The following is a 25,616-nucleotide window of genomic DNA, read 5'->3' on the forward strand; positions in this document are numbered from 1 at the left end:
AGATTTCATGATATTTATACATGTTGAGGATTTGTGTTTATATATTATGTTAGATTTCATGATATTTATACATGTTGAGGATTTGTGTTTATATATAATGTTAGATTTCATGATATTTATACAGGTTGAGGATTTGTGTTTATATATAATGTTAGATTTCATGATATTTATACAGGTTGAGGATTTGTGTTTATATATAATGTTAGATTTCATGATATTTATACAGGTTGAGGATTTGTGTTTATATATAATGTTAGATTTCATGATATTTATACAGGTTGAGGATTTGTGTTTATATATAATGTTAGATTTCATGATATTTATACAGGTTGAGGATTTGTGTTTATATATAATTTTAGATTTCATGATATTTATACATGTTGAGGATTTGTGTTTATATATAATGTTAGATTTCTATAATGATATTTATACAGGTTGAGGATTTGTGTTTATATATAATGTTAGATTTCATGATATTTATACAGGTTGAGGATTTGTGTTTATATATAATGTTAGATTTCATGATATTTATACAGGTTGAGGATTCGAACAGCAGGAGGAGAGGGGAGCGCCGGGCTGACGTCATGCTGATCCTCAGCATCGGGCGGGTGAGGTGGCCACAGCCGCTGATCCACCGGTGTCATGGCTTCCTAACAGGAGGAGGAACCGCCTGAGAGGAAAACAACGACCTGTGTTCAACACCCGGCGGATCCTCTTCGATCTCCCCGGACCCTGAGCTCGGGACAGAGGGGCCTGGCCTCCCTGTTCGTCCCCGCGCGGCCGCTCCTGGGATCCAGGACACACTTTTATATCTTATCGGTGAATTTCCATTCGTGGACCGCGGAAGATGGCCGACCCGGCGGAGTGCACCATCAAAGTGATGTGTCGTTTTAGGCCCCTGAACAGCTCCGAGGTGACCAGAGGCGACCGGTACATCCCCAAGTTCCAAGGGGAAGAGACCGTGGTGATCGCGGTGAGTGATTCTTATTGACGGGCTTTGTCTCAAAATGTCTCCCGGTCAGACACACGCCTCGTCTGATTGTCCTGCAGCTACGGTTGTTAGCACCTTTAGCTTGTTAGCTAACGCTAGCACGGGGCTGACCTGTCCGCTCCCTCGGCTGCTGCCGCCGGCGTCCCCCTCGCATTCGGTCACATCCGACTCGCCACACGTTCACATCGACATTTAATTACACCGACGCCAGCAGCGTGCGATCCCTCGTGTGCAGACAGAAAGTTTAAATTTCCAGCCGAACGTCACCGTTCGCAGTTGCCCTGTCACGGCTAACGAGCTGTCATTCAACAAAGCCGCAGACACAGCGACTGGCACGGGTTAGAAATGTGGCCGGCGTCCGCCTCCACCGGGCCCGCACGATGTCCACTTCACGGTTATCACACGAATTCTGCTCCTCACACGCAAGGTCACGTGCATTTAATGCGAACAGTCAGTATTAAGTTAGCCAGCTTTGATTCAGAGGTGGCTAACACACCGTTGGCTAGCAGGCTAGGCCAGCTGGTAGTTGACAGATTAGCCGGCCTTGGCTAGGTGGCTAGTTTTAATACTGTAGCTTAATTAAAGCTAACATTAGCTAGCTGACCAGCTGGCTATATAACCAGCCTCTGTGCACACCGAGGAGTTTGAGCTCAGTCATTAGAAAACAACATAAACTGACAAATACGCTTTTTATTAATCACCAGGGATCACACGTTGTAAATAAGATATCAGTGAGTTTATTTATGTTGGAGGAAGTGTTGCCCTTCAGTGACATTTAACTGGTAGTAACCAAACACATGCATCTACATCTTAACCAGGACTTTCAGTTGGCACCAAAACCGAGTCTGTTCTCGGTGTATTTGCCCTCTTTGATGGCTTTGATGGATTGATTCAGACCCTCCAGCTCCCGACGGGGATGATAACATGGGCACAGTTTCAACTTTGACAAAAGAAGGAAATGCCTTCACTAATGCACTGCCTCCACTTTACTGAGTCCACAACCTATTTGCTCTGAGGTCAGTTCGTAAAATGACATGCTCCCCATGCCCTGTCATCATAGGCCTGTTCACTATGTCTTAAAAACCCCTGTTGATATAGCTTTGGTTCATGCCGTCACATGTTTCTACACCATATCTAAACAGGAGGATTGAAAATCACGCACAAAAGTGAAAGGTTTGGCCTACTCATATGCTTTATGACTGTAGTACTGGTAATGACGCTCTAGAGACAAGTCAAGTTTGCACATGCTATACGTGCAGAAGTCAGCGGTGCATCATGTGAAAAAAATAAATCGTGGTTAAACATTAGTCTCCCTTCACAAGAAGCTGTCACTCTCTTTGTGGACTTTGGTGTCCTCATACTCTGCACACCCATGCAAACACCTCGATAAAAGAGGTTACAAGGCAACAGAAACAGATCCTGACTTCCATTCATGAAGCTGCAAATAGATATGAATCACATCCTCTTTCTGAACTACTTGCTTAGGTGGTGAGTTGAGGATACAACGGGACTACTCATATTCTGTCATCAATAACAGAGAAGGCTATTATTGCTGTGGTGAATTCTTGAATGGGTTTGAGATACAATGACTTCAGGGCTTCAACTTATTGCAGGCGTGCTGTCTGTGCCCCTCTGGCACGATGCGGCCCTGCCCAGTTCAGAATGTCAGTCAGTCATGGTGCCAAAATACCACTGCACATTGTGAGAGCCACAAGTGTTGCAGCCCAGAGCCCCGTGGCCTCTGCTGGTGCATCTGCTTAGAGAGGTGCAACCCTTACAGCGCTGATAAGCAGCAGCTCAGGCCTCTTGGGTAATCCCCCTGTGTTTTCTCTCCTGGTTACCAGCTGTTCGACCAATCAGAGCGGGCAGTTGGCCGGCTGCTGGGCAATCTCTCCGGGTGGGAGGGTAATTATTACAGTGATGTACTTTGTTGTGCAGATGCTCTTGTCCACGATTATTGACTCACTTCCGTTATATTTTATTATCCATTGAAAAATGATCTAGGGCGTGGACTAACACGATTGATGCCTCAGCACTGGTGCCTCATTGCTCAGCTTGTGTTGGAGCTGACCACGCTGCTGCTCTACGGTCACAGGCCTTGGTGATGCCTCTTTTCATACAGCATATCCACTGATTCCTTACATCAGACATTTATGTTAGAAGTTTCCAGATGAGGTGGAATCGGTGTCGTAACTGGCTCAGTTTGTGTGTGAGGCAGGTGAATTATTTATGCATCCATTGCCTCCCTGTCAGCTGTGCAACTACAAGATCGCGTCTTTTTCCCATGGTTTGCTGTCACATCTCCTGTTTGCCTTTAACAGCCTGGGATGCTCCGCAACAGCAGGACGGAGCTACTTTTAGATACTGTAGTGGTGGATGTGCGTGAGAGGTCGAAGGAAAGAAAAGGATTAGAGAGATAATGAAAGTGCTCCTCGTGCATTCAAACAAGTAAATAACACAGCAGCAATCAACGCCAGTTTTTTTATTTTTTTCTTCGGCCAACTGTGTCCCAGGAAGTAAATAATAGATATATAGATAGATAGATTGACTCATTTTGCCTGGTAACACAAATCCAATTAGATTTAATGCAACATGTGGATGCTGGAGAGTAACCTTGGACAGTGTGTTGCTGTGTCTCCGATAAAGCTTTTCATAGGCAGTATCATAACATAGCCACCAGGAAGCGTGGACATGACGGAACACTTTTGAACAATCCAATCCACTGTAATTATATTTTCAGCAAGTAATCCCATTAGAGGAAAGTTTAGGTAACGAGGCCAGTAGCGGCGGTAACGATGGGGGACTCTAAACCTGGCCTGGCAGCTCTTGGCCGGCCCGATAGTTGTTCGGCGTTCGCGTTTTTGCCAGGGTTAATTGACGGGATGTAGGGAGCTGGAGTGTTATCAACGTCTTAAGATGCTGCTGGTCTGTGTTGCACTGAGCTGTTGATGTGACCGTCTGTCAGGGGGGGGGTGTTATGACACGAGGAGGCATGTCAGCTGTAATACTTCAAATAATTCTTGTTCCTGTAGCTTTCAGTGTCAGATAGTGAGATATTTGGTGGGTTCTCCTTCAGTTACAGATGTGTTTACATGTCATACTTGTCCTAAATGAGTGAACGCCTATTAGTGGCAACATTCTCTTGCTATTACAGGTGTAAACACTGAACCTGATAATAACCCTGTGCGTTTTGCAAACCAGGGTATCACAGGGGCTGTCTCGTTCCTAAACTGCTCATACATCACAGCGAGAACCCCACCCATCAGGCTGGAGATGAGTCAGCTGGGACTTCAAACCTCCAGAGATGGCTTGCCATCTCAGTTGAACCTCAGAATTGCATATAACATCACTTTTAATACCCTGCGGTTCCCGTCTTAAGTCCAGCTATTGATTGCTGTTTCACTGGAATTGAACTTTGAAGTTTTGGCCAGCTCCTGGGATATCACAACCAGCTCCACTCTTTGTGAGAAGACTCTGGCTCTTTAACAAGGGAGAAAAGCTCAGGGTCTGGTTAAGTTCTTTGTAAATTCTGTGCTGAGATTGTTGGAGGGAAGTCCGAATACCAGGACAGGGATATTGATATTCATAGGTGAACAAGAATACAGCAACTAGAGCAGGTTCTCCATGGTTTTAACAGGGTCTTCAGAAATCTAACATTTAATAATCTAAGAAAGTCTTATGCATTCAAATATCACACTATATGTGTTAAATACGTTGATGTTCATATATTGCTGCTTCTCTCATGCTTTAAAATTATGATTTTATTTGAGAAATGTTTGGCAGCATGTGTAGTTTTTAAAGATTTTGTGTGTTGTGGTTCTTTCTCAACAATACAACACACCCACACCATAAAACTACAAACAAGACCAACATGGACCTGAAGGGTTTTGCGAGATAACGTGGCGTTTCAACGTTACACTCCTGTAGGCTCATCACCTTATCCTCTATTATTGTGTATAAACTGGATAAAGGATTGGTTTGGGTTGAAATGGGTGTGGAGGCAGTAGAGGCTGGATGCATATTTTTGTGTTTTGGTTGCTGCTCATGCTGTTGATATAAAACAACCTGTTGCTGCTGCTGCTGAACATGTTAATTGCTTGGCTCCTTTTTTTTCCCCATAAATTTATTTCACAGGTAAAATCCGAAGTAGTACACTCTGTTTACACAACCTGTCAGAGAATATTGTCAATAAAGTTACACAACACTGGGTCTTGTTTTGATATTGCATCCGTCACTCACTCTTCTTCCTGTCTTTATTTCAGAGTAAACCATACGCGTTCGACAGAGTGTTTCAGTCAAACACAACACAGGAACAAGTGTACAACGCCTGTGCCCAGAAGATTGTTAAAGGTGAGAACTCATTGTGTTTTCACCCCAGACTTATTACGTAGAGACACATACAACATCAGCTCAGTCTTCTTTAGATCTCGACTGAAATAGAACCTTTGAATACTTCCTCAACATGTTGGATTTGGTGTTTTCTAGATGTTCTGGAGGGATACAATGGAACAATTTTTGCATATGGACAGACGTCATCTGGTAAAACACACACCATGGAGGTAAAGATTGCCACCAAGACCTGCTGTTTATTTTCAAATGAAATGCATATACAGTCGTTTTTGAATGAAAATGCTTGTGTGACATCGTAACGTTACATTCGTTTGCCCTTGGTGTGCAGGGGAACCTCCATGACACAGACTCAATGGGCATCATCCCCAGGATAGTTCAAGACATTTTCAACTACATCTATTCCATGGACGAAAACCTGGAGTTTCATATCAAAGTAAGCTGAGTGTTTGCACGAGTATGTGGATTCAAATATAAAAACCTTATTTGGGTTCAGGTTGGGTACGGTCACATTTACTGATTTCCAAATAATGAGGTTGTTTCTTTATTTACAGGTTTCATATTTTGAAATCTACTTAGACAAGATCCGGGACCTTTTGGATGGTAGGTTACTGTGACAGTGGAGTGGTCACTGCATCTCTCTCTTTACACTTAATTTAATGCAAAGAATTCACAATGCTTCCCTCCCGATTAGATAACAGATTTATTTCAGGGGACATGAACCTCACATTTAAATTTCAAATCCTTAAAACCGGCCAGAGTGGAGGGATATCAGTGAAGTTATTTCCTGATGGGAAATGGACTTTTACTGAAGTCCAAGTCCATTTGAAATGTGTTGACCAGGGGTCATCTAAATCTGACCGGAGGAAAGGAAGCATTAGATATTTCAAGTTCCTAGAAGGACGTTTTCAAGTTCTCCTCCTCCCCTTAAGAACACTATTTCTTCACTTAACTTCTCAAGTTTATATTATAAATATTGAACTTTTGGTGCATTATTTAAAAGAAATCCACAAACACAGTAGAGGACAATATTCTGTTGTTGTCTCTCTGACAAGTTTCCTCTTATTTCCAGTGTCAAAGACCAATTTGTCAGTGCATGAAGACAAAAACAGAGTACCCTACGTCAAGGTGAGCACTAACCTCCTGTCACGCTTTAAATTTCTGGTAAAACCTGTTTGATTAGGCGGTTAATCTTACCTCATGTTCTTACTGTTTATTTAAGGGCTGCACTGAGAGATTTGTCTGTAGCCCAGAGGAGGTTATGGATACAATTGATGAAGGCAAATCTAACAGACATGTAGCAGTTACAAGTAAGACGCCATTCTATTCTTGAAAATGTGTTTTTATAACCCCACAGACTGGAGCTCTTGCTTTTGAGGCCACTACATTTTGACCGAGTGTGTTTTTCCTCCTGCAGACATGAACGAGCACAGCTCCAGGAGCCACAGTATCTTCCTGATAAATGTCAAACAGGAGAACACTCAGACGGAGCATAAGCTCAGTGGCAAACTCTACCTGGTGGATCTGGCTGGAAGTGAAAAGGTACGGACATTCAAAGCAAAGTTAAACCATCTCTTACTACTGCTGTAATCTACGTTTGTGGTTGAACCATTTCCATTTTAGTGTCTGTTGGCAATTCAGAATAGTCCAGGCTCAGATTACCGTTTGTTCATCTGAATCTTTGAGTTGCACTAGATTTTGTTGTTTATAGCTGCGCTCAAACCTGCACTGATCTCCTGAAATTATCCAGTGGTGCTGTACGAGAGAATGTAACTTCCTGTTGAGGGAGTTTCTGACACATGAAGGAAGCAAAACTGAAAATCTGTAAAGCAGAGTTCATGTCTGAAAACTGCTCATGTGATTTTCAGGTCAGTAAAACAGGAGCAGAAGGAGCTGTGCTGGATGAAGCCAAGAACATCAACAAGTCTCTGTCGTCCCTGGGGAACGTCATTTCTGCTCTGGCTGAAGGAACGGTCAGTGACACGACTTCAACTGAAACTTATGAACAATAAGTTGAATATGTTGTGGTGTGCTTCTTTGGTTTTATGGAACTTGCCCCGAAAGAAAGCGTGAATTGTTTTATGAGATGATTGAGGTCACTATAACACAGTCGCTGGCTATACTGATCATAAAGAGCCCCAATCTGTTTTTGTATTATAATCTACCTTAGTCAGCTCAACAGGTGTTTGATCAGCTATGACCTCAGGTGGATTGTTTTCATAGCATTTTAAAATTGCAGTCTTGACTGTTCATGTAGCCGACAGAAGGGATTTCTGTTCTGTTTATCAGCTGCACGGCCCAGAGCGAGGTGTGTATCTGGAACACCAGAATCTCTCTCAGTTATCTTACTGTGAAAGTACCGTTTTTTTAACCATCTATGGCTCTTTTTGCCGCTGAAATAACTTTAGCAGATAAAAACTTTCCTCCGAGCAATGTTTTGCTTTAGCAGTTTCATAGCAATTTCACACTTTTCACTTTGATCAATGATAGGTTTGTTCTAGTTCCCCTCGGCTCTGTAAACAACCTGGGGCGGACAGCTGCTGATATATTTGTGATGCTCTAAAACAAATGAGCTATTGTACAGAGAAGTCTCAACTCCCGACTGAGGGTTGCGGTGTCTAAAGAATTATAGCAGACTGCTCCAGCTCAGCTACTTGTATCAATAAGACTGAATATTCATGTGTGTTAGTGTGGATGTGGTGTGCTAATGCTCAACTCTTTACATATTAAATGAAAGTTTTCATCAAACTTTCCATTTTCTGAATAATCACAGTTAAATTTAGTGTGTGCGGTGTATTCGTCTCATTTTCTGTATATATTTGTGTATAATTGCCAGGCCTACATCCCATACCGAGACAGCAAGATGACCCGTATCCTGCAGGACTCGCTGGGCGGTAACTGTCGAACCACCATTGTCATCTGCTGCTCGCCCTCGTCCTATAATGAGGCCGAAACCAAATCCACTCTCATGTTTGGGCAAAGGTTAGTAGGACAGTGGAAAAAAACCAGAAGTTTCTTTTTGTATTTTCTTGAGTCTGCACTGAAGAAATTAAATTGAGGTCCCTTGCATCCGTGGATTGTGTAGAAAAGTTATTAAACTTAATTTTTTTTTTTTACTAAATCCAGAGCAAAGACTATCAAGAACACTGTCATTGTGAACATTGAACTGACAGCAGAGCAGTGGAAGCAGAAGTATGAGAGGGAGAAGGAGAAGAACAAGACCCTGAGGAACACCGTCACCTGGCTGGAGAATGAGCTCAACCGCTGGAGGAATGGTGAGGAGGCTGACGAGGTCTTATTCTGTAGTTTCATCTCTGACCATCCACAGATTCTAATCTCTGAGTCTGTACCAAAGTGGACATTTGTTTTGATTCACAAACAAAGCTTTGTATGCACCAGACCACCCACACATACTGAGCATGATCTGTGATCCCCCACCCCAGGTGAGAGTGTGCCAGTGGAGGAGCAATTTGATAAGGAGAAGGCCAACGCTGAGGTGCTGGCCCTGGACAACATAATCAATGACAAGCCGGCTTCCACGCCCACCGTGCCCGGTGTCCGCCTCACCGACGTGGAGAAGGACAAGTGTGAGGCTGAGCTGGCCAAGCTTTACAAACAGCTGGATGATAAGGTGAGAAACACATGTCTTTGTTTAGCTCATGTTTGCCAGTCACTCTGGATGGGCCTGTACCAAATGTCTGAGTCGGATGTTCCAGACATTGTCTGCCGGAGCGAGCTCATGTGAAAATACAGCAGGAGAATGTCTGGAAAATATACAGCCAACGAGTTTGTGTATTGATGACGCTTCTAACATGTGGTGGATACAAAACTGGAAGATCATATAAATGTCAAGACAAAACGAGGTTTCCATACCCGAAGAAGAAGGTAATGAAGATGTCAACGTGGAACAACAATGAGATTCTTGAGCCTTTGGCAGTGAGGGCAGCATCAGTGTCAATGTGCTATAAACAAAAACGCTTCCACAGTGGAATTTATAACGTCCTACCTCCTGTTTGCTCTGCCCAGGCTCTTGCCTGAATGTTCCAGGTATTTACCCGTTCTGAACACGTCTGACAATCTCCTGCTGTGTTCTTCATATGTGGAAAAGTCCAGAGAATGTCCAGACTCAAATGTCACGTCTGAAAACATCTATGGGCAGATGCTTAGTCACAGCTTTGATGAGTCATCACCTGCTCAGTTGGTTCCCGAACCCCTCAAAGAGAGATCATGGACAAATATTAATATTCTCAATATAAAAAATCAAATTTCCATTACAGGATGAGGAGATCAACCAGCAGAGCCAGCTGGCAGAGAAGCTGAAGCAGCAGATGCTGGACCAGGATGAGGTGAGTACTGCAGGTCCAACATGTGCACATGAAGCTGTCAGAGATGTCAAGTCATGAGTATATATTTTAATTATTTCAGTCCTGCTGTCTCGATCAGAATTAGGCACATTTCTATGAAATTGATATTTTGTAAAGTTTCCATTGATAATCTCATAACACTGAACACATCATTACATTACTATTGAATTCACATGCAGAACTAACTTTAACGCCTTCTGACAGTTTCACAAAGGCTGTTTGAATCTACCAAAAACAAGTCAGCAAGGCAGAGCCCTTTTTATATATCGGCCCAAATTAAAATGCAAATGATTAATTCCTCCATATTCTAATCACACTGACTGACTGACTGACTGCAGCTCTTATAGATTTGAAGGCAAATATAATAACACTTATCTCCCCAACACGCAGCTTCTAGCCTCCTCTCGCCGTGATCATGAGAACCTGCAGGCCGAGCTGAACCGCCTGCAGGCGGAGAACGAGGCCTCCAAGGAGGAGGTGAAGGAGGTGCTGCAGGCTCTGGAGGAGCTGGCTGTCAACTATGACCAGAAGAGCCAGGAGGTGGAGGATAAGACCAAGGAGTTTGAGGCCATCAGCGAAGAGCTCAGCCAGAAATCGGTGAGGCGGCAGACAGATAACAGCACGGCCAGGAATCACTGTGGTGCTTGAATATTAGTCATCATTTAAACTTAACACAGACGTGCAACTCTACAAACTAACTTTACAGCCTGCAGGAATAAAACGTGTCACTGACGCATACATGCATTTATTGCAGCTAAAGCCCCTTCCTCTCGGTTTACCACTATTTAAAACCTCAGCCATGTCTAAACATTTACCATAGAATGAAAATAGAACAGTTCTCACAAGTCGTCTGAAGTCGGGTTCAACAAAAACCAATAAATCATTTGTAAAAAGAGAAATTAAGAAATATATACAATGAAATAAAGCTTAGATTTTAGTATGGGAGCAAATTCTGTCTGCACAAAGTATAGACATGTAAGGCATACATTTAGAAAACAGAGGTTTTATTGACTGCCAGTGACAGTTTCAGTCCATAATCAATGTGTGCTTGATATTTAAATCCTCTCTTTTCCTTCAGTCCATCCTGTCATCCCTGGACTCTGAGCTCCAGAAGCTGAAGGAGATGTCCAACCACCAGAAGAAGAGGGTGACTGAGATGATGTCGTCACTGCTCAAAGATTTAGCTGAGATCGGTATCGCAGTGGGCAGCAACGACATCAAGGTACTGAGGTGGTTTCTGCACTGTTACCATAGTAACACGGTACCATTGCCAGCCTCTGAGAATGCATGAACATTTCCTTTTCAGCATCCCACAATCCAGCTCTATTTTCTTATTTGTTTTGGTTGCCCTACCTCTTTTCCCTCCTTCCTCTCTATGCTCTAACTTTATTCTTTGGTCTGTCCAGCAACACGAGGGCGGCAGCGGCCTGATAGACGAGGAGTTCACGGTGGCTCGTCTCTACATTAGTAAGATGAAGAGTGAAGTGAAGACCATGGTGAAACGCTGCAAGCAGCTGGAGAGCACTCAGTCAGAAAGCAACAAGAAGATGGATGAGAACGAGAAGGAGCTGGCCGCCTGCCAGTTGCGCATCTCTCAGGTACGAAGGAATAAACTACAAACAAACAGAAAGTGTACACCTGAGTGTACGGGAAGAGTAATTTACCTTCTGAATCTGCTCGTGTATGAACATGTGTGTATGTGTATTTGTTTCTCCAGCATGAGGCTAAAATCAAGTCGCTGACTGAGTACCTGCAGAATGTGGAGCATAAGAAGAGGCAGCTGGAGGAGAACGTGGACTCACTCAATGAAGAACTTGTGAAGCTCAGCGCTCAGGGTATGTTGTCTGCCACATTCTGATTGTTGCTCCTTTGATTCCTCGTAGAGTTGTCTGCAGCGCTATTTTCCACGTGCTTGCCCGATCTCTTCCGCTTGCATGACAGACCTCATGGTTTCAGCTGCAGCTGTGGGTTCCAGTCAGGGCAGTTACCACACACAAGAACGTTCACCCTTTAGTCCGTTTACCTGTCATTTGGACTCTTGTTTTGCGTGTGAGAGCAAACTGCGAGCAGAATAGGCTAAATATGATTAATGTAAATGTTGTTGTTGCATTCAGTAAAAAAAAATAATTCATATGATGGGTTTGTTACTCTACTTCAATCTCATGTGAATCACATTTTTCTATTTTACAGAGAAAGTTCATGCTATGGAGAAAGAGAACGAGATCCAGACCGCCAACGAAGTCAAGGTATGTCCCTCCGCACAAGCACCTGACCAGAAATCAGCTGTGATAACTCTGTAACTCTAAATCCCAGCATGCTGGTATTTCATCCTCATTTGTATTTTATTCGGCTGAACCAGATGTAAGTGTAAATTTTGTGTTTGCGTGCTCAGGAAGCGGTGGACAAACAGATCCACTCCCACCGTGAAGCTCACCAGAAACAGATCAGCAGCCTGAGAGATGAGCTGGAACACAAAGAGAGACTGATCACTGAACTGCAGGAGTAAGAATTCATTTTGTCTCTGGAACTTCATTCACAAGTCCCAATGAAAACAATGTTCCTTAATTTAATGTATTTCAAATGGTTTAATAAGTAAAATAAAAACAGAATTGTCTTTTCTAATCGTTGCCGTATTTCATTTCTACCAGTCTGAACCAGAAGATCATGCTGGAACAGGAGAGGCTCAGAGTTGAACACGAGAAACTCAAATCCACCGACCAGGAGAAGAGCCGCAAGCTGCACGAGCTCACGTATGTTTCACTTTGTTGATCTCGTATATTTGAGTTTTTGTGTCAAGTACAATGAAAGTAAACTGTACATAAGAGAAATCGTCAAAAGTAACAGTGATTGAATCCACCATGATTTTGAATTTGTGTTTAAATGTGTTTGTTGTTGTTGTTCAGGGTGATGCAGGACCGAAGGGAGCAGGCAAGGCAGGACCTGAAGGGTCTGGAAGAGACTGTGGTGAGTTTATCTCAATGATGAGCAAAGATTCTTACAGACCGAACTGTTGAATGTGTGTATACGATGTTTAATGTTTTCATGACTGAATAAAAAAATACTCGACTAGTTTTGTTTTTACACAGAAAGTTAAAGTTGACATGTTCTGATCTTGTCCAGGCCAAGGAGCTGCAGACTCTGCACAACCTGAGGAAACTCTTTGTCCAGGATCTGGCCACTAGAGTGAAAAAGGTAAAGTCAGATTTTTAAAATTCTCTGTTATCGTTAAAAAAACACTTAAAATCCCATCAAGTTGAATTTGTTTCGCAAAGATAAAACTGACACAATATAAATGTCTGTTCTTGTCGTGCAGAGCGCTGAGATGGACTCGGACGACACAGGTGGGAGTGCTGCACAGAAACAGAAAATCTCCTTTCTTGAGAACAATCTTGAGCAGCTCACCAAGGTTCACAAACAGGTAGGAGTCACACCTGCAGCCAGAGATGATCCCGTCCTCAACTCATTCTTCTGTATATACTTGTAAAGCTCATTGCAAAAATACTTCCATGATTCTGATTCCATTTAAACCTTTTCCCGCAGCTGGTTCGTGATAATGCAGACCTGCGCTGTGAGCTTCCTAAACTGGAAAAGCGTCTTCGTGCTACGGCTGAGCGGGTCAAGGCCCTTGAGTCTGCTCTGAAGGAGGCCAAGGAGAACGCCGCCCGCGACCGCAAGCGCTACCAGCAGGAGGTGGATCGCATCAAGGAGGCCGTCAGAGCCAAGAACATGGCGAGGAGGGGACACTCGGCCCAGATCGGTTAGTAGGAAAAACCAGCGCTTGATAGAATCATGGAGCACTTTTAGAACCCTGATGTTGCAGCCAAATCATTTCTCCAGTCTGCTTTGGATTTATTTGAGTAACTTTTCTGGATGGAGTATTTGCCAGAAGTTCAGCGATTAGGTTTCACGTTGAAAAAAAAACGAAACAATCCTCAATCTCTTCTCCATCTCCTCCTCAGCCAAACCCATCCGACCCGGGCAGCAGCCGGTGGCATCTCCGACCCACCCCAACATCAACCGCAGCGGAGGAAGCTTCTACCAGAACAGCCAGTCGGTGTCCATCAGGGGAGGAGGCAGCGGAAAACCCGACAAGAAGTAAGTGGGTCACGCTGTTTGTTTTCAGGTTTGGACTACAACACAGTCATTTAACAGATTTAATAAACATGTCGGAGGTAAAGAACTGTTTTCTCTTTATTCTATTCAAAGAGGATTTTAAAACCAGTATAAATGAATGAGTATGTGGATTTTAGCGGCCGTATGAGAGGGAGGTTTTTTAAGCTAACGGCGTTGTTTTCGTTTCTCTGCAGCTGAAGAGCAGCGGGACAGAAGGACAATACCACAGAAGAAGCCAATAACACGCCCCTCGCTCGCCCCTGACAACCTGTCATTCCATTACAGCAAACAGGCTCCTCGTCGCTGCTGTGGAGCCAAGAAGGAGTTTCTGAATTATAAATATATATATATAAATATTCCTGGCCTGTACAGCTCCTGCCCCCCCCTCCCTTCCCTCCCTCCCTCACCACCACCTCCTCCCCAAACTTCCCCCAAATGTCACCACGACTCTTTTTTCTCTTACTGGGTATGATAAAAAAGAAAAGACAACGAGTTTTAATTTACTAAAAGGCAAGATAATATTCTTCTCATCCACCGAACCAAACGCAGTCTTGAGCGCAGACACCGGAGAGAGAGAGAGAGCGAGCGAGAGCGAAACCACACACACGCGTCTCAAAACGTGTAGCTTCGGTCTCGTGTTTTGATTTGCACAGTCTGTTGTCATCTGTCGTCGTCGTGCGAGTAGTTCCGCCCTGTGCCAAGCTGAATGTAATGGTAGCGAGATCCGAAAAAAATAAATCAAACACCTAAAACAATAAAAGGAGATCCTACCAAGAGAAATAGCTTGACCCTAGAGGCTAACCTCTGTACATTTCATCATTACTGGTATCGGTTGTTAACCACACTTTTCTCTGGCTAGATTTTACATGCTTCTTTAAGGTAAAAAAACAAAAAAAAAATCAACCAAAAAAATAACTGTGCGGTTTTTGAATTGACTAGATGGCGTCGAGCACTACTGTTCTGTCCGGTTCTTGTTGTACAGATGTAAAATTGGCACTACTGCACAAGCCTCCCTGGAGAGAGAACTGGACGATCGTCTGGGAACGGCTGAAAAGAAGGAATTTAAAAAATATGTAAAACAATGATAATAAAAAAAAAATCCCAAAAAAATAAAAGATCCAAGACGTGCGACAGTGTACTGTAGATGTATTTAACTAAACACCTGTGGAGGCCAACTGTTTTTATCATTAAGTTAAAATGAAAACCTATACTCACTCTTGGTGGCTTCATGAGAAGGATGTAAAGAATGTAGAAGAAGAAAGAGGAGAATGATCCCGTTAACTGAAACCTCCACCTCTTAGGACGGCCCTATGCTAGGTAGCTAGATGTACTGTTTTTACTGCTGCGTATTTATATCTCTGCACATCGGAGCACATAGACTGCAGGCGTATAGGCCGAGATAGCACAACGCTCGTCCTGTCCTCGCTGGGTCGCTGTCACTCACTCATCTCCCGTCACTCTTAATATTCAGGACGTTACTTTTTATCAGTTTAAAACGTGACCTATCAGGACCTGTTAGACACCTGCCGTATCATGATGTCTTCTCAAGGGTGCCTCACATTTCTTTTTTTTTTTTTTTTTTTGTGTGTCTTCCCTCTCCACAAAAGACGCGTGTGCGATTAAAATAAAAAAACGTGTTGTTCCTTCACAGACGGTGGACCTGTAAACTGTACGTGGCCCTTCTGGTTGTAAATTTGCAGAAAGAACCGTGTGTCGCTGGGTTTAATGTTCTGTTTCTTTTCATTGTTCATAGACCGCGTAGATGCATATTTGAAGGGGAGCGGCGAGGGGGGGGGCGTGTCAGTCAGTCAGTCAGTCGATGGGACAGACCCGTGCCGCTGATCAGCCAGTCAGGAGAGCGGGGTCTGAAATTGCACAACAACTTTCTGTCATAATCTGGAGGAAGGGTTTATTTAACTAAATCTAGTGTGTCAGGGGTGTAGGATTTATTTAGTGTTCTGTCGTCTTTGTCGTGTTTTATTTTTAGTGTTCTAAATATTTTTGTTTTAATTTCCAACACAGCTTCTTCTTTTTTTTTTTTTTTCTCTTCTGAACCTTGTGAAGCCCCCAGTGCATTGTAAACCCCCACCCCCCCACTCCCTCCCCCCCTCCCCAGCATGAGAACACTAACATCTTGTGCAAGTGCAATATACTGTTGAATACACTGTATATCAGTCAGACCGGCGGGTGTGGTCAGGGAGCGGTCAGAGGGGGTGATCCCGCCCCTTTTCTCTGCAGATGAAACAGCATTTTTCTGCCAATATTCAACGATAAATGATAAATTCATTCTGGGCAACAAACTCTCTGTAAGATGATGTCATAAACATTTACTGCCCAGTGTTTTATTATGTATTTAAATTAAGATCATGACTTTGTAAACAAGCTAATTATTGGAAAAGGACTTTTTTTTTTAACTAACGGAACAAATCCAGCTGGAAAAGGGGGAACGGGGGGGGTTGGTCTTTCTCTAGTGAGACGTCCAACTGAAACCTGTCGTCTCGTAGCAGGAGAGTTGGGTTTGATAGCACTTCTTCACGATATCTGCACTCAGAGAAACACTCCACATTGACTGTATTTGTCTGGTATGCAAAGTCCTGCAAGTGAAAAACTTTGTCGACCGCAGATAATTAATAAATCAGTGATGATGACTTTGTACAAGCTGCCAGGAGGAGGAGCTCCCATGTGACAGGACAGTGTTTGTTGTCTATCCAGATGCTTTTATTCCCTCTGTGTAAATCTGTTAGATTTAGTAAAGCAGCAGCAGCATGGACCTCAAAATGTTTTGACCTCTCACCGAAACTTGGTATGAAATGTGCGGGGGTGGGGATTCCTAAATAAAAGCAGCAGAGAATATTTGTGGTGTGTTCCTAAATTAAATTGAATTTTGCATTGATTCTAAATTTAAAAAAAAACAAAGGTGTATCCGATTCTCTTTTTTTTTTTTTTTTCTTTTTTTTATTACTGTGTAATAGTTGGTGAATTTTTAAAGGACAGTTTTGAGGATCCATCAGTGGACAAGGTACTGGATCATTCCTGGAGAACTGGGGCACAAAAAGCAGGGCTCTGATAAGGACGGAGATGGGAAGTTAATGAGATCACAGTTTTGGATTGACTGCATGATGTAAATGTATGTGTGATTAAATAATTATGACAAAACTCTTCCACTCGTGTCCTTTTTGTGCTCAGTCTAGATTTTTTTAATTGTTTTGTGAGAATGAAGCAAACAAATAGTCATTTAATGCTGGTTTGTTTTTCATTTAGATTTTTGATAGATTGATAAAAATAGATCGATAGAAATTCTTGTTGCTCTTGAACATACTGAAGGACTATGATAACTTTACTACATAAAACTTTAATACTACGAAATTAACAAACCCTGGAAAGCTATAAACTCAACTTTACGATGTTTTCAAAGCATCGGCCAGTCATGTCTTTACTACACTGATGTCAACTCTGTGGGCACAACTTATTTATATTGTAGTAACTTGTGTGCACAAGATAAAGACATCTTTTACTTCAGTGGCTCCGAAGAGATGAGAATAAAAGTAGTAAAACAAAAAGAGGAACAGTAAAATAAAAAAATAAAGACAATGCTAAATGAGTCAAGAGTATAACATTGATCAGTAATCTGATAAAATGTGTATCTACAATAGAAATAGATGCAATAATAAAATATTAATATTTATTTCAAATCCATGTTGAAAATTAAATACAAATTGTTTGAACATTTATTTTATCGATTTATTTTTTGTGCTATTTTAGCGCAGCTGCTTCTCCGCTTCGTTACAACCAGGGGGCGCTGTTTCCCAGTTTGCGTCGCGAACACCTGCGGGCTCGGGCCATAGAGAAGTCGAAGTCAGACAGGAGGACTCACTCTGACAGTTCTTGCGCTCATCCGAAACACTTGCCGCTTTCGGGATGAGAGTTTCTCCAAGTGGGTGGAAAAAAAAAACCTCGAGAGTGATCCATCGGTGTCGATAGACGATCTCTGTGCTCGAAGGTAGTTGCTGAAGTTGCGGGAGCGAGGAGCGAGGTGACGGGAGCGAGCAGCGGCGCGAGCGGATCACTACACCGGCCCGAGGAGCAGGAGGCACCGGAGCACCGGAGCACCGAGCCCCGCCGACTCACACTCCAACTCACCCCAGGAGAGGGTGGAACTCGGTGGAGCCTCCGCGAGGAAGTTACCGGGGAGCTTAACCGACGAACCGGCGCGGCGGGGCTTCCTCCCCCACCCCCCCCTCCCCCGGCGGAGCGGCTCACTCCCGGAGAGAAGGTGGGTGAAGGTGCGGCGCTGCCCGGACACTCAGGAATGTTGTAGCCGCGCGGCTAATTAGCTCGCTAGCGTTAGCCCCGACACGAAGTTCACGTTGAGACGAAGAAAGTAAAAACGAGTTTAAAGGTGAGAGTAAAGAGTTTTTTTTACAGCTTCTCCGGGAGTTCCTCTGACAGTGGCCGATAGAGTTTCAGAGGAACCGGGGATTTGGAGCGACTCTGTCGGGAACGAGACCCGGTGTCGAAGCCCGGAGCTGAGCTCGAACCTGACAGATGTGTTTGTACCTGGAAGACAATCACGTGGTGCTGTGGTCATTTCACCAGCTGCACGCTGTGGACTCCAGTATATCGAAATGAACCTTTTCACATCGCGATGCATCTGATCGATTACTCGCACTCGTGTATCATCGATATATCGGTTTTATACATATTGGACCTTTGTGACACTGCTGCTGATGTGAGTACATTTTGTGGTAAGTGTTGATATCGTGTCTCTGCTCCACTGTCAGCAGCAGCAGCATGAAGCTGTCACCGTGCAGCAGTCCTGCAGTTTGACAACTGTCAGAATGGATTTCAGATTCTCGATCTGTGCAGACGTGTCCATTCACTCACCTGCCTTCCAACAACGACGACCACAAAGTTTTATAACAAATGATTTGACTCTCGCTGTCGTAACCAAAGTTTTGCATTGATCAAATCACAAGTTAGTTGACAGAATTGTAATCGGCAGCTAAATTTGAAATGTGATTGATTTGGATTATTTGATTATTGTGTTTTTTCTGTGGTTGTTTTATCTTTTGGGACATTTTAAAAACTGGTGATGTAATTGAAAGAAAAACTATTATGTTAAATCCTAATTGCATCTCAGAGTATTTGCACACGATGAATCACATCTCAAAAACTTTCCCCCACATTTGTCAAACAACTTGAGTTTGTGTGGAGACGAATTAACTTCATTATAGGTGTTGATATACTGAATTGTCCACGGCCTCCTCTCAGTCCTGCGGTCTGTGACCCACCTGTCTCTAAACATGTTTTTATCCACGTTGCGTGCTCCCATTCCTCGCATGAAACCCACTTTAAATGAGCTGCGGCTGTGGTTTGTCGAAGTGTGACACACTGCGGTTGTGACTGTGGCAGAGGACCATGGGGAGTTGAGTTTCGAGGGAAGTTGTGGTGAGAGGCGTCTAACTGGGACAGGCTGTGCTGAATCCAAGCTGTTCAGGGCAACGCGGGCCTATATTTGGTGTGTCTGCAAGTGAAGGTCGCAGAGCACAACTCCACCGCTTCTGCTCGAGTCCTCTTTATATACAGTCTATGCTCGAGTCCAATATTCACTCTGAACCAGCTCCTCCAACTCCTGATGGAAATATACAGCATGTCCCTGTTTACCTGCTAGTTTCCACCTTCCTCCCCAGGTAGTTACTATACTCAGCATGTCTGTCTGCCTGCTGAGCAGTAAGAGTCCAGTGGGTTTTATGTATAAAAGCTGCCTGTTGTGGCGCCGAGAATGAACAATAAACTGTAAATAAAGATGGACGACGTGTCTTTGCTCAAGAAACAGAAACACTTGAACATCAGTGTCGTGAGAACCACCTGAAACGACATTTAACCATATTTGAGAACAATTTATTCAATGTGTACTTTGACTCTTGATTTGGCCCACGCCCCATCCACTAACACGGAGGAGGCAGGTTTATATACTGCAGCCAGGCTCCAGGGGATGTTTGGGCTTCACTTTCGGGGAGTCGTCACGTCGTCCATCTTCATCCACGGTCTTTGGAGTCAATCAAAAAGTAAAGTTGTGTCTCGGCGGCTAAACAAATGACAGGAAGTCGCTCTAAAGCCTCAGGATCATCACGATGAGGGATCACGCTGTCGTTTGTTTTCACCTTGTTCACTTTGAAAGTCAACACGTCTTTCCAGGGACAAGCTGTTGACAGTGAAGTTTGTGAATTAAAAAATCATAGTTCATAGTTGTACTCATTGGAAGTAATCAGTCGCTGCCCACCCCGGACAGAAACATTCTGCCTAACAGGAGTCATGTGAGACCCGATGCAGAGTTGAGACTCATGTTGTCCATGTCAACACTTCACGTATTTACAATAAGAAAATCCAAGCTGCTGCTTTCTGTTTTGCTGAGGCACGAAAAAATTGGAGGGTGTGTTTCCTACATGTGCTGACAACGACAGATTGTTCAGCCCAGATGAACTCAAGCAGTCGTGGAGACATTTTCTTTTGCCTCCTCCAAAACATCGACCAAGGCCCCGTCTTCATGTCCTGTTGCTCTGGGATGGTTTTTATTCCTCCGGCCAACTCATCCACCCCTCAAGCCCTCCAGTAAATCTTATTACCATCACATTAGATTAAGGTGCTTCCTCTTATTTTGCTGATTGGACTCAGAGAAGATTTGTGCAGTCTGCTAAATAGCGGTGCTGATGCTGGCACTTAATCTAGACAGGGATAAGTGAAACAGACAACAGCCCCCAGGTACTTACTCTTCTAAATCCCTTTCAGTATGAAGAATAAGAGTCCTCCACAAGTCTTAATACTGTATGTGTGTTATCTGAAGACTTGCTGAGCTTAAGTGATGTGGGCAGTGACATATTCAGAGCAGAGTTTTTCATTTAGATCATATTAGTGTCAGGAAATGATTTGGACGGAGACATTTGGGTGTTTTTTTGTTGAGAAGGATGGATTAACTGGATTTTTAAAAAAAGGTTCACACGATTAAAATGAATAATGAACAGTAATAAAGTTCACAAAAAGAATTAAAATTATGAACAAGGCTCATTATTCTGTAAAACGTGACTAGAGGAGCTGCAGGTAATTAATAGAAAAATAACAAGTAATTATTTTGATAATCAAAAGATAAAAAAAGGAAATGAGTGACTCATAATATAATTATCAAAGAGAGAAGAGATGTAGTTGAGGCTTGAGTCTAACCATAGACTTTTGTTGTAAATATCTATGAATAAAAAAAACACAAATACAAAAAAATATGAACTTTAAAAAAAAAAAGAGGAAAGTTTACGTAAATAAAACATTAATGGACATATTTTTGTTCTGCTTTCCGATATTGTATTCACTGAACAGTTCCTCTTTTATTTGAGAAGAGAGCTGGCAGGTTAATTGAAAGTAAAAACATTCATTAGCTGCAGCTCGGCAGGTTTGTTGTCTGTTGTTCCCTGGAGTCCACATGTCTTCAGCACAAGGATTAGATCGAAATAGAAAAAAAAAAGGAACAGTCCTCCTCCTGTCAGGGCAGCCAGCTGAATTAGGAGGTCACAGGTTAATGAAGAAGGCTGCCAGCTCCTGTCATGATACGCCCATCACCCAGTCTAATGCTCCATTAGTCCGCTCTGCTCTGGGTATTTTCACTGTGAGCTGTGAATTAGTATCTGAGCCTGTGTGGTGTTTCATTTGGTTAATGGATGGCATGAGCAGCTAGTAGATTTGGTGAGAGAGGTAATCCACAGTGTTGTTATTATCCCTCTGGTCACTGTATCAGGGCTAATCCAGGTGCTGTGGACGTCTCACCTAATGATAGATATGTATGATGCTAACGCTCCACTGAAAGTGAAAGAGGTGCAAATGTTAGTGTAAAAAAAAAAAGTATTTTCGGTTCATTATGAAACTGTGGTGGGAGATATTGAACTGTGGCGAGCTGCCACGGTCGAGATAATTAATGAGATGCGCTGCAGAGACGCCACAGAAGTGTTGCATAACAGCTGCCTCACCCAGGTTTACAGTTCAGCAATCACTTTACGGTTACAGCTCCGAAAACATGACTGATTAATCATGTGGTAATAAGACGACGTAACTCATGTTGCCTTATGTGTGTGTGTGTGTAATGATGATACTTCCCATGTTTCTGTAATTGTGGATTCTTGCAAAATATAATTTTTGGTGGATGTGACACATTTGACCTTTCTGTCAAAAAAATAGTAGATTCTGTGATTTGTATATTAGATCTTGTGTAACCGTTCAACAGTTCATGGATCCATCAGGATTGACGTTCTGTGATTGGTTGGTGCCCAATTAGCAGCGATGAAGCTTGAAGAGTGAAACGGAGATGTGACTCTGGTGAAAGACGTCATCGTGTGTCTTTCTTAGTAAAGCTCATACCCCCACCGAGGCCCAACAGTCCCCTCGTGAACCCACTTTTAAATCCGCTAAATCCAGATCTGTCTCGTTATCTGTCCCCTAAAGATCCATGACTCATTCCCAGGGGAATCTGTGAAACTGTAAAGGCAGGACGGTCCCCTTGTGAAAACAGAATTCACTAACTCCGGATTTTTTAGAACAGGATAAATAATTTTATGAGAAATCAATGTTGACAATCTGTGAATGTGAAAGAAAATCAAACTTGATTTTGAACATTTCACTGAACGTGACTCACGGATGACTTTGAGGAGTCGCTGTTGTGTCTGTCTGATCCACTGTGTAATATCCTGCTCTAACTGCTACAGACATTGTAATATCCTTCCACTTCATAAAGAGCAGCAGCTCAGACTGAACCGCTGTCTATAAAACCACTGTCTGGACTCTTGCCCTGCCGGGGTTTGAAGTTCATAGAAGCTCATTTTCTTTTGTTTTGGATGTCTGGGGAAATAAGATGAACTACAACATGAGATAATCTTTACAAGGCGGGGGGGGGCTTTGTTTTCGTCTCGTTTTATTAGACATCGTTGTTCCCAGTAATCATTTAGGATGTTTGAGGTGAACTCAGCATTTGTTATTATAAGTGTTTTAATTATCTTGCTAATCAGTTCTCTGTTGACTGATAAATCTGTTAATTGGACACTAAAGATCTTAATTTAAAATGTCTATAACTACCAAACCTCCTGTCCATTCTCCGTTCAACTGGGGGAAATTAGTGGGATAAATATTGTTCGTAGTTATGAGTTTGCTGATTTACTCTCTGCACTGTTTCTTGCTGGTGTGTGTGGCATGTTTACTTGCTTACAGTGTATATTTAATGCTTTCGGATTATCGCTTGAAATGGAGAAGAAACATGGACCATTACATTTTTTGCATGAGTTACTTTATCTCCAACAACATGTCAAGCATTGAATATACAATAATATAAATATGAATACAAATTCAAAGTGGTTTTTAGTAATTGTACAAATAGGAAATATATTATCTTCTTCCTGGTTGTGGTTTCTTGTCCTACATTTTTCAGGTGTCTTTTTGTTTGACGTTTCATAAACCTCAGTTTTGTCCACTACAGAGACCAGATACAAAACTAAGACATGAACTTTTACACTTTTTGGAACATGAAACATTTATTTTCCTTCTACTATTACTGCTGCTCACAACTTAGCTTCCAGCTAACACCGGTAGCACTGCAGCCCCATCTCTTTCTATCAAATCAGCTTGTGCACAGAGGTAAAGCCTGAGGCTCGGTATGACAACACCTCATCACCTCACATTCCTGCCCAACGGCAAAACTCACACTAAAACATTTCTTTACTTTAGCCTCTGTTTTTTGTCTCTATTTGGTCGATGGATTGTTACTATTAGAGTCACGTTTGTTCTCAAAGTTCACTACAGAGTGGAGACACCTTTTAATCTAACGTGCTTCTTGTGTTCACGGTCGGTTCAGCATTCTTTTTATGATTGCTCGGGAAAAAAACAAAGATAGGCTTCAAAGTTCAGGTTGCTCAAGGTGTGCTGCAGCCTCGCCTCATGTTGTCAGAGTGCACGTGCGTGTGATTGTGTGTGTGTGTGCAGATGTGACTCCAGCAGGAAAGTATGTGTGAGGTTTTACTGATCTCTCCGCTCAGCAGAGACATGCCTGAGTAGCTCTCAGGCAGGAAGAGGGGGAGGACAGAGTTAGTCAGATTCTCATAGAAACAGTCGTGTAATAAAACCATGTGAGTCACATTAACGTTTCCCCTCCTCTCTAATCTCATGTGCTCTGAGTGGACTTTACATTCTGCATTTGAAGAGGATTACAGCCTTTCGGCATGATTGTCTTTCTGTGGTATATCCTGTGTTTCTACAGAAAAAAGATAAAAAAGAAAGATATCTTCTGATTTATAAATACGTTACCAAAGCTTGAGATAGTGATAAAATGATCTGATTGTTACTCAAGCTCCATGTGCTAATAAGTTTTTAAGTTTTAAAATGACTTTAATTAAAATATATGCATTTTAAGCTCAGTGTCCTTGTGTCTCTTCAGGTCTGCTCATGAAGCCATGCTAATAAACATCATCCTCTTGCGGTGAGCTGCCTGGTGGACAGTCGGAGGCGTCATGGCGGAGCTGCCTATTGCCCCAGGACAGGTCTACATCGAGGTGGAGTATGACTATGAGTACAAGTCCAAGGACCGCCTCATCAACATCCGGCAGGGGGAATGCTACATGCTGGTCAAGAAAACCAATGAGGACTGGTGGCAAGTGAGAAAAGAGGAGGGGACTAAAGCTTTTTATGTACCTGCTCAGTACGTCCGAGAGGTCCGCAAAGCTCTCATGCCACCTCTCAAACCCATCCCACATCCTCCTGCCGCCACCGGCAACGCACCTCCCCAAAGTGGGGGTGCGCTCTGGGTAAGGCCAACCAACCTGGAGCTGGGACTCCAGGATCATCCTGCTGAGAACCTTCACAGACACGAGTCCAACTATCGACGATCACCCTCGGCTCAAACTGCCTCTTCGGGGCACTTCAGTCCCCCCAGCCAGCGCAGGGACAGCTCCCAGCGTCACGCCCCCTCCAGCCCCACCACCCCCACAGAACACGACCGAGCTCTGCACGACATTCTGGTCCAAGGTGGAGGTGCCCAGCCGGGCCACAGAGGAAGCTCCAGCACTCTCCCACGTTCCAGAGCTCGATCCCCAGATATGGCCAGGGCGCCGCTGGACGTGGACAGCACCCAACACTTTGACTCTGCAGAGGAAGAGAGACGCACAAACGACTCTGAGTCTGGAGACGAACTGAGCAGCTCCTCCACTGAACATCTCCAGGTAAAAACAGGCCAACTCAAAAATCTGTGTCAGGGCTTCTTTTCACACACGTGAAACTTGAGGCTAATTTTGGTTCTGAGACCCAGTTTCACTCTCTGGCTCATTCCTGCATCGTTTCCACTTCTGCTACTTCAGTTTAAACAGCAGACTACTGCTGTTTTAAATAAAAACCAACAATTAACCTTACAAAGAAGCAGCATACATGCTTCTATCGCCCCACAGATATCAGGAGAGTCTGCACATGTCATGCAGTGGAGCCGTCAATATGCTAATCTCCAGTGGTGGCATGAAATCTACAAAATATTACTTCAACAAATGAAGGCACATTACCCACAAATCCTGGGGTTAAACCTGTAATGGACTCACAACATGTTTGGTCAATTATAAAAACATTAAATTCAGAGGAAAGTACACGTAAAATATTGTTTTGTCATAGTTTACATTAATCTGACGAAAAGACTCTTGACCTAAACAGACATCTAAATTTCCTCCAAGATCTTTTCAAATATTTATATATCAATGTAGTATAAGTCAGTATAAGTATTTATCTATCTCTAG

General features: G+C 43.1%; 2 protein-coding genes across 13 annotated transcripts in view; both read left to right on the forward strand.

Moving 5' to 3' along the window:
• Window positions 1-584: 584 nt before the first annotated feature.
• On the forward strand, window positions 585-16,971 carry LOC109645061 (kinesin-1 heavy chain). The gene is made up of 26 exons (XM_020110565.2): window positions 585-973; window positions 5,254-5,341; window positions 5,477-5,550; window positions 5,670-5,774; window positions 5,893-5,941; window positions 6,411-6,466; window positions 6,561-6,648; window positions 6,756-6,880; window positions 7,207-7,311; window positions 8,175-8,320; window positions 8,465-8,613; window positions 8,782-8,969; window positions 9,616-9,684; window positions 10,093-10,299; window positions 10,781-10,924; window positions 11,109-11,300; window positions 11,420-11,537; window positions 11,893-11,948; window positions 12,095-12,204; window positions 12,351-12,452; window positions 12,606-12,666; window positions 12,823-12,894; window positions 13,016-13,120; window positions 13,243-13,459; window positions 13,662-13,797; window positions 14,010-16,971. Exons 1-26 carry the CDS (start codon window positions 848-850, stop codon window positions 14,011-14,013), a joined length of 2,892 nt encoding a protein of 963 aa, XP_019966124.1. The 5' UTR covers window positions 585-847; the 3' UTR covers window positions 14,014-16,971.
• Window positions 16,972-17,755: 784 nt separating this feature from the next.
• Window positions 17,756-25,616, forward strand: part of LOC109644685 (rho GTPase-activating protein 12-like) — a 39,772-nt gene continuing 31,911 nt past the window's right edge. For 2 of the 12 annotated variants that reach the window (XM_069510819.1, XM_069510822.1), the window contains exons 1-2: window positions 17,793-18,088; window positions 24,278-25,058. In XM_069510819.1, the coding sequence (XP_069366920.1) occupies window positions 24,351-25,058 (708 nt within the window). In that variant the 5' untranslated portion in view covers window positions 17,793-18,088; window positions 24,278-24,350. Of the gene's footprint in view, window positions 18,215-24,277; window positions 25,059-25,616 lie in introns of all 12 variants that reach the window. The other 10 variants (XM_069510821.1, XM_069510823.1, XM_069510817.1 and 7 more) reach the window with 9 other exon arrangements.

This window comes from Paralichthys olivaceus, chromosome 16 (assembly GCF_024713975.1).
Source record: "Paralichthys olivaceus isolate ysfri-2021 chromosome 16, ASM2471397v2, whole genome shotgun sequence".
NCBI lineage: Eukaryota > Metazoa > Chordata > Actinopteri > Pleuronectiformes > Paralichthyidae > Paralichthys > Paralichthys olivaceus.